Source organism: Dipteris shenzhenensis, chromosome 8 (assembly GCF_047967505.1).
Source record: "Dipteris shenzhenensis isolate YYH24624 ecotype China chromosome 8, Dip_SZ_1.0, whole genome shotgun sequence".
NCBI classification, from domain to species: Eukaryota; Viridiplantae; Streptophyta; class Polypodiopsida; order Gleicheniales; family Dipteridaceae; genus Dipteris; species Dipteris shenzhenensis.
The window spans coordinates 14,922,170-14,932,030 of record NC_141603.1 but is presented as its reverse complement, the minus strand read 5'-3'; the positions used below and the strand labels follow the sequence as shown (position 1 = coordinate 14,932,030).

At 41.5% G+C, this 9,861-nt stretch overlaps 1 protein-coding gene across 1 annotated transcript; it reads left to right on the top strand.

The window, feature by feature from the left end:
* Window positions 1-2,422: 2,422 nt before the first annotated feature.
* On the top strand, window positions 2,423-2,899 carry LOC147899171 (microbial Terpene synthase-like protein 13). Its single transcript, XM_087377652.1, has one exon. The coding sequence runs from the start codon at window positions 2,423-2,425 to the stop codon at window positions 2,897-2,899; it is 477 nt and encodes a 158-aa protein (XP_087233778.1).
* The last annotated feature ends 6,962 nt before the right edge of the window (window positions 2,900-9,861 follow it).

Below are 9,861 nucleotides of genomic sequence, written 5' to 3'. Positions count from 1 at the left end.
AATGTATTTATATAATAATTTTATAATATTTATATTAATTTATAGATTAACTCATATTCAACAATTGATAATGGATAGATGTTGGGAAGAACTCCATGAAAATCAACGTAGGCGGCGGCTATCCCCCCTTGTAGTCAGCCCTGTTTTGTAATTGGTCTTTCTTTTTTGAGGCCTAACCAGCCCTTTAATATAGCTGGCATTTTTTGTAAAAAATAAAATCATAATAATAAAATTTGTGAGGTGAACCCCCTAGCGAAAGAGTAAGGCTTTCATCTTTTAGATTAATTTAGCCTTTTGCAGGAGTGCGGGGATGTAAAGATGAATGAATTAATTGTATTTTGAGAGGCGAGTGAAACCAAGACTCGAAGAACATCATTCATGATCGGATATTCCTACATAGTGCCACCCTTCAAAAATGGATTCTAAGAATCCTTTAATGCCACTTGCATAAAACCAAAGTTGAAAGGGTATATACTGGCTCCTTGTAAAAAGTAGTCACCCATCATCCAATCTCTCTCTCTCCCTCTCTCTCTTGTAAAAAGTAATCGCCCACCGACCAATCTCTCTCCCTCTCATTAAAATTGAATTTTGAGAGGAGAGTGAAACCACATGAGAACATCATCCATGATCGAATATTCTTACATGGTGCCAAAAATGGCTTCCAAAAAATCTTTAATGCCATGTGCATAAAACCATAGTTGAAAGGGTATATTGACTCCTTGTACAAAGGAGTCAATCACCGACCAATCTCTCTCTCTGTCTCTCTCTCTCGTGCGTGAACTGTAAGAAAATGTCAACATCTGAAGGACAAAAAAAAGGCAATGCCAGTATGCAAATTGGAATATTGGTCTTTTTCCACACGTCTTTCTAGCCCTTTGTTCCCCTTAGTACTTCCTTCTCTCTCTCTCTCTCTCTCTCTCTCTCTCTCTCTCTCTCTCTCTCTCTCTCTCTCTCTCTCCTCTCTCTCTCCCTCTCTCTCTCTCTATTGATTTTCCTTGGCAATCGTTACATGCATTGTAACTTATATTGACCGCATAGTAACTTGTTAATGAATATGAAATTTAATGCCATTATAGAAGGTTGGCCCTTCAAAAATGGCTTCCAAAAATCCTTTAATGCCACGTGAATAGTTCTAATCAACGTTGAGAGGGCATATATGCTTACTCCTTATATATACTGGCTCCTTGTAAAAAGTAGTCACCCATCGTCCAATCTCTCTCTCTCTCCCTCTCTCTCTTGTAAAAAGTAGTCACCCACCGACCAATCTCTCTCTCTCTCATTAAAATTGAATTTTGAGAGGAGAGTGAAACCACATGAGAACATCATCCATGATCGAATATTCCTACATGGTGCCAAAAATGGCTTCCAAGAATCCTTTAATGCCATATGCATAAAGCCAAAGTTGAAAGGGTATACTGACTCCTTGTACAAAGGAGTCAATCACCGACCAATATATCTCTCTGTCTCTCTCTCTCGTGCGTGGTGTAAGAAAATGTCAACATCTGAAGGACAAAAAAAAGGCAATGCCAATACGCAAATTGGAATATTGGTCTTTTTCCACACGTCTTTCTAGCCCTCTGTTCCCCTTAGTACTTCCTTCTCTCTCTCTCTCTCTCTTTCTCTCTCTCTCTCTCTCTCTCTCTCTCTCTCTCTCTCTCTCTCTCTCTCCCTCTCCCTCTCTCTATTGATTTTGCTTGGCGATCGTTACATGCATTGTAACTTATATTGACTGCATAGTAACTTGTTAATGAATATGAAAATTTAATGCCATTATAGAAGGTTGGCCCTTCAAAAATGGCTTCCAAAAATCCTTTAATGCCACGTGAATAGAATCAATGTTGAGAGGGCGTATATGCTTACTCCTTATATATACTGGCTCCTTGTAAAAAGTAGTCACCCATCTTCCAATCTCTCTCTCTCCCTCTCTCTCTTGTAAAAAGTAGTCACCCACCAACTAATCTCTCTCTCTCTCTCTCTCTCTCTCTCTCTCTCTCTCTCTCTCATTAAAATTGAATTTTGAGAGGAGAGTGAAACCACATGATAACATCCTCCATGATCGGATATTCCTACATGGTGCCAAAAATGGCTTCCAAAAATCCTTTAACGCCATGTGCATAAAACCAAAGCTGAAAGGTATATTGACTCCTTGTACAAGGAGCCAACCATCGACCAATCTCTTTCTCTCTCTCTCTCTTTCTCTGTCTCTCTCTCTCTTGGGCATGTGGTGTAAGAAAATGTCAACATCTGAAGGACAGAAAAAGGCAATGGCAATGTGTACATCTCTTTCAGCTAGCCCTCTATTCCCCTTATTACTTTCTTCTACGCCTTACTCCTGGAGTCTTGGTTGTGTCGAGAGAAAGGGATCGTCGATCTTGCAACTTACCAGTCTTTCCTGAAATTCAGCGGTGAGGGCTACGTATTCATGATCATGGCAGAATATGGTAATGATCTAGATCTAGAGGATGAGATTCTTGCGGATCCTGCTATTGTCAGGCTTCAAGAGCTTGTAGCTTATCAAATAGCCTATGTGAACGACCTTCTATCCTTTCGGAGAGAATTTTGCGAAGGCCAATATGAAGATCTCCCATCCGTACTCTGCGTCCTCCACAATTATAGCCTGCAGGAGTCCATATACCAAGTCAGTAACATGATACACACCTTGGACGACGAGTTTGTAAGTTTGCAAAACAAGGTTCTGAATTCCGATCAGCTGGTTAACAGACCGGGGCTGAGGTCCTATGTGGATGTCTTAGGCTACGTGATGTCTGGGTTCTTGGAATGGGCTTATCAAACTGTGCGATACCATCGTCTCACGCTCCGACATGGATTGGTGAGCTTACTTCACCGAGATCGGACGTTGATCACCCAAACCGGCACGTCGACCTTAGTACAGCACTAAGAAATAAGACAGCTTTGTTTATGGGTATAGTATGCTACTAAGTGTTCAAGCGGGGTGGGATGGGCTATGAGAGGCGAAAATTTGATCTTGTAAGTCTGTCTATATGTCACAAAATCTCACTATGTATGTGCTATGAAGTAAAATTTCCCTTGCTCAAGAAAAGGTGTTGCTAATCAATTCTTTAAAATCTATTTAGCAGAAGAATCCATAGGTGTATAAGGACATGATTATACCATTCTACAGAACAAAGAAAAGGTGTTGCTAATCAATTCTTTAAAATCTATTTAGCACGATAACTTTAAAAATGAAAATCTCTCTCTCTCTCTCACACACACACACGCGCACACACACACATACACACCCCATAAAAATGTACATGCAATCGCTACTTTCTCTGAATTGATATTTGCAATAGGTAGACACAATTGGTCTCTCCATGATTTTAGAATTAGCTTATGGCAAACTTTGCATATAAAGTTTACATGCACAAACACCCCAAAGTTAAACCCATGCATAGAGTGGCCACACTGGGACCATCGGATATAGCACTCATCTATGATGTACCCATGGTAGATTGTGCACATACAACCCTACATCAGAGGAGAAGTTCTTCTAATTTAACTACTACAATGGCAGTCAATATCATAGTCTCACCTAGTTTATGAGCAAGCTCTTTCTTGATTCCCTTCTACCTCATCATGAGAGCGCAGATGTTCTCATTCACTGCTCCACTTGCTTCTCACTAACAACAACAGCTCTAATTCTTTTACCTACACAGTTGAATCTCTTTAAATTCTTTAGCAACTTTATCGTAAACTTCTTGCAAGACCGCTAGAGTAGTTTGGGTTTCAGAAAGGATGGAGGACTTCCTCAAATTTTCAAGAGCCACAGCATGTTGCTCCTGTAACTAAACTATAGGGCATTGTTCTTATCTTCCCAATATTGCACCTTCTCTTTCCAATATTGCACATTCTCATTCTTGTTGTGTGCATTTTTCCTACTCTCTTCCCGATCTACATCCTTCATGAATTTAAAGCACTTTTGTAGCTCCTACATCACTACTCGGATTTGTGCAATGTCCCTTCTCAATTGATCTATAAGATCATCTTTCTGCAGTCTCAGATGTTAGTTCGGATCTACCATCCTGTACATTCTTCAAGTTGTTTAGCATAGTCTTGGAGATCTCCCTTGAGAAAAAGGCTAGACATTTGTTTAGTTACTCTACTACTTCTTGAACTTGCCGAAACTTCACGATTCCTCTCATATCAGGAAAGAAATGCCTTATGTCCTTCGAAATAACCTGAAAATTTTATGGCAAGTTCAAATCCTTAACTTCATTGTCTCTACTAGTCTAAGCTTTGAGGAATAAATCTGAAAGGTCCTTTTTCCTCCATGCCTTCTCCAAGTAATGAGGTTGTGAATAGCCAAAGCCGAGCATCTTTTCAATCAAGATGTCATCGACAAGATTTTTTTTATCATTATAGACAATATAGTTGATAGACAACCCATATCAGGCTTCTAAAGTTGGATGGGACCATGTTTCATGGTTTCAAGATGGTACGAGCTAGATTGAAGCTAGATGGAACTATGTCTCATGATTCCAAGATGGGAAGAGCTGGATGGTGAGTGTTAGACTCAGTATATCCACTAGAGGGATCCATTGGAGAGGGGTTGGATGGTGAGCTAGAGGATCTGTTAGGGAGGGTTTGCATGGTGAGCCAAGGGGATCCATTTGGGACAGAATGGATTGCGAGCTAGAGGGATCCATTAGGGAGGGGCTAAATGGCAAAACTCAGTGTTTCCAAAGGGACCTATTGTGAGAGGTAATAGAAGTTACATGAGGAGATAAACATTGCAAGAAGTTGGAGATGGCTAAGTGCAAAGGAGTGTGCAAGGGAATAAGTTCAAGAACTACAAGGGAGTAAAATGGTGCAAGGGTGGCGTCAATTCAAGAAGAATGTAATGATTCAAACTACATCCATGATGACAACCACTGGGCTTACATACAGAGTAAGTAGAGTGAGTAGTTAATTACTGATCAATCGAAACTTAATTTGGTAGACCAACCATTGGGGATGTAGTCACTTGGTTGGCGTGCATTGGACACAAGTAATTGGCTCAAATTTTGATTGATTGGATGAGTGCAAGGGAGTGTGCAAGGGCATAAGGTCAAGAACTACAAGAGAGTGTACAAAGATGGCATCAATTTAATAATGTAATGATGATTCAAATTGCAGCCACCATGACAACCATTGACCTTGCATGCACCATTGGACTTGCATGTAGAGTAAATAGAGTGAGAAATTATGAGTCACTAAGACTTAATTTGGCACCCCATCCACTAGGAATGAAGCCATATTTTTGGAATGCATTGAACGGCGGTATAGAACTAAATTTTGATTGGTTGGTTGAGTGCAAGGGAGTGTGCAAGGGTGTAAGATCAAGAACTGCAAGGGAGTGTACAGGGGTGGTGTCAATTTAAGAATGTAATGATGATCTCGAGGGGGTCACTATGTATAAACCCTCTATACCACATGCGTTCAAGCCATATTTCTAAAATCCCTTATCTATAAATTTTTCATTAATAAAATGTACCCCTTTTCTATACAAATCTATAAATTTTTTCCAAAACTATTTTAAATAGTCCCTTATGTATATTTATTTTTGTAAATTTTAGAAATAAAAAATATCCTTCTGTTGAACTCACGTGATAGGGTTACATATGATGAGTGACCCCCTCGAGATGATGATTCAAACTATAACCATGATGATAACCCTTAGGCTTGCATGCAAAGTAAATAGAGTAAGCAGTTAATTACCAGTCATCAAGACTTAATTTGATGGCCCAACCATTGGGAATGAAGCCACTTGGCTGGCATGCATTGGACGCAAGTATAGAACTGAAATTTTGATTGATTGGATGCAACTCATGATTATTTAGGCATTCCATTGGGTTGGCATACGTGATTAATTTGCCTTAATTTTGGTGGCTGGGAACGATGCCATCATGTGAAGGCATGTGTGATTAATTCAGCTTGAATTTTGATTCATTGAAGGGAACTCGTGATTATTTGAACACATGCATAAAAGATCAATTGAAGTCTAATTCCACCCACCATAATGAATTACCTATCGCCATCATAGTTTTGTAGGTGAATCATGCCATCAGAACTTGACAATATGGCCCTTGCCCCTAAAGGGGAGCCCTCAAGGGCCATATTGACTTTGATTGATTGAAGGCAACTCATGATAATTTGGGTATGCCTTCTGTATGATGAGTATATTTATTTTAGAAATAAAAAATATCCTTCTGTTGAACTCACGTGATAGAGTTACATATGATGAGTGACCCCCCCGAGTGATAATCATTAGGCTTGCATGCAAAGTAAATAGAGTAAGCAGTTAATTACCAGTCATCAAGACTTAATTTGATGGCCCAACCATTGGAAATGAAGCCACATGGCTGGCATGCATTGGACGCAAGTATACAACTCAAATTTTGATTGATTGGATGCAACTCATGATTATTTAGGCATTCCATTGGGTTGGGATATGTGATTAATTCGCCTTAAATTTGGTGGTTGGGAATGATGCCATCATGTGAAGGCATGCGTGATTAATTCAGCTTGAATTTTGATTCATTGAAGGGAACTCGTGATTATTTGAACACATGCATAAAAGATCGATTGAATTCTAATTCCACCCACCACAATGAATTACCTATCGCCATCATAGTTTTGTAGGTGAATCATGCCATCAGGACTTGACAATATGGCCCTTGCCCCTAAAGGGGAGCCCTCAAGGGCCATATTGACTTTGATTGATTGAAGGCAACTCATGATAATTTGGGTATGCCAATTGGTCAAATGGCACGTGTTTGACTAGGAAATATTGGGTTGGTAATGCTTAGATGTAGGCATAAAAGAGCCTCATCTCATACAAAATGCTATTTCTCCACTGCTCATCGCCTATTTCTCAATTGCTCCTTGTTTTCCATGCTTGCTTTTATGAACATCTTGCCCGTTTTATCTTCTTCTTTCTACAATGTGGTCGCATTGCATTTCAAACATGATAATGCCATGTGTTGTATTCAAGCTTCATATTCTTGAGTGACTTTCCATTTTACCTCTTTTGCCCATTGAACGTCTTCATCTCTAGCCTCATCTCCCCCTATGCATGGTGGACCTATTCTATTTATGTCTGACATCCTCCAAAGGCTTGCATGGCAGGGCAATATTCCTTTTCAAGTGGAGCTCTCCTGATGGCCTTGTTCATGCTTGACCTTCAAAGGCTTGCATGATAGGGCAATATTTCTTTCGAAGGCACTCATAGTGAGGGAAGAAATCCAAAAACTCATAGATGCAGGATTCATCTACGAGATCGAGCATACAGATGCCCATTGTGATAATTCTGAAGAAGAATGGAAAAATCAAAGTATGCATGGATTTAAAGAAGGTTAACATAGCCACTAAATGTGACCACTACCCCCTGCCATTCACAAAACATGTTCTAGAAAGGGTTGTTTGGAAAGGAAGGGTATAACTTCTTAGATGGATTTTCGGGTTACAACCAAGTCTCAATCGGCCCCCAAGATCAACATAAGACCACCTTCAGAACCAAATGGGGAGTATATGCAGCCAAGGTTATGATATTTGGTCTAACCAATGCCCCAGCTACTTTCCAATGTATGGTGATCATGGTATTCAAGTACCTGAGGGACTTTGTAGAAGTCTTCTTGGACGATATCTGCATGAACTCAAAATGGGATGACCACCTGAAGTATCTCAGGCTCATCCTCGAGAAGTGTTGCTTATACGACATATCCCTCAACCCCCTCAAGTGCCAATTTTGGGTCAAACATGGTGTCATCTTGGGTCACATAGTGTCCCGGAATGAAATCTCTACAGACCACAATAAAATCAAACTAATTTTGGAGTTACAGCCCCTCACCAATGCTAAGGGAGTCCAATGATTTATTGCACATATGAGCTATTACCAAAGATTCATACTATTATATGCCAACATAGCCTACGTGTTATACAAACTGCTAGTATCCTTTGAGTGGACTGATGAATGTCAAACATCCTTTGAAACCTTCAAGCTAGCTCTAGCCACCACCCGAGTATTGACGTCTCCCGACTGTAATTTAATATTCCACATCCACATTGATGCAAGTTGGTCTTGCCATGGCCTTTGCAGTCAAGAAATTCAGGCACTACTTGTTAGCTATAACATGTTTCTCTTCACAGCATGAAAAGTGCTGCAAGCTGGTCTCTGGTGGCTAACGCTCTTCGAAGATGTGGCCAAATTCATCAAACGATGTGACCCCTGCCAACGCATCCAAATCCACACAGGGACGACATGATGCCCCTAACTGAGATCCTAGAGCTGACCAACCCTTGGAGAAGTGGGGCATCGATTTCATTGGTCCCATAAGCCCAGTCGCTAAGGGGACCGGGGCTCGATACATCATCCTAGCTACTGACTACTTCACCAAGTGGGTCGAAGGAAGAGCCACAATAAAGGCTAATGCAAGATCCATCGCCAAGTTCTTATATGAACAAGTCATCACGTGGTTTGGATGCCCGTTAGAGTTAGTCAGTGACCAAGGAACTCACTTCCTCAACAAAACCATAGCAATCCTGACAAGCGAGTTTATGATCATTCATAGGATGTCAACGCCATACTACCCCAGAGCAAATGGCTTGGCTAAAAGATCAAACAAAACTTGTTGTAAGATTATCACATGTACGGTAGAAGCCAGTCGTACCGACTGGGCGCATAAGCTCATAGCAATGTTATCGGCCTACAAGACCTCCTACAAGGTGGCAACTCATTGTAGCCCCTTCAAATTAGCCTTTGGGGTAGAGGCAGAATTGCGAATGGAGTATGTAGTGCCTAGCCTCCGTCTTGCTATAAAGGAAAGACTCACGAAAAATGCACTGGCCGAATGGCTAGTCGACCTCGAAAAGCTAGAGGAGACAAGGTTGCAAGCACCTTATGCTCTCCAGGTAGAAAAGGTTCAACGTAAAAAGTGGTTCGACTGCAACCTCAAGAACAAGGACCTGGCAGAAGGAGACTTGGCACTCCTGTACAATGTTTGCAACATCAAACATAAGCTTAAGTACCAAGGTATGGGTCCTTCCCATGTAGCTGAGATCACCCCCCAAGGGGCGTGCCGAATAGCCACCCTTGATGGAACATAAATGGATGGCTACCTAAACAGAAGCAAATTGAAAAGATACTACGATGTTCACTACCAACCGTCGCCATAAATTCAACTCTGATCGTCGCCAAACTAGTATCCCACCAATCAGGGGGATAAAAATCTATAAAAGTAGGCCTACACAGCCAGGTCATTGCCATAGCAGTTGCAGCCAAACTCTATCAACATTTCCAAAAATCTGACAGTTTCCTACCCACTTCCCCTCCATTCCCACCAAAAAATTGATGTCCTCTTGTTCTTCCTCATCCACGGATTCCCTTGTCATGCAACTCCCACTTCTGTTTGCCATGGAGTCCGAACACGACTTTTTCGAATTCGAGTCACACCTGGACCTCCACCCTCGCCCTATTCCAGAGGCCACTGGCCCATCAGACTCTCAGAGCACCCGTTCAGCCACAATTCGAATGCCAGACAAAATACCCACGGAGGACTTACAAGAGGAAGACACCTCCACCAGACAAGCTACTCAAGAGGAGCCAGCCACAGTAGGCACAACTCCCATGAAAACACGGAAGCACACCCCGGTCCCAACCGTTGGTGAGGACAAGATCATGTGTTCGCAAGCACACTTGCAATTGGGAGAATCATAGCTTCGAGAGCTAAATGCTTGCATGGTCCACTCACGCTTCGCATTCGAGGGTCGGGACTACACCCTCCACTACCACACTGTAGCAGCATATTCCACTCTCCAGGACCCGGTAGTCATGGAAGACCTTAACTTTTCAGGCTTGCAGAG

Excerpts from the sequence above, each read along its gene's own strand:
- LOC147899171 (XM_087377652.1), top strand. The coding sequence starts at position 2,423 with ATGATCATGGCAGAATATGGTAATGATCTAGATCTAGAGGATGAGATT.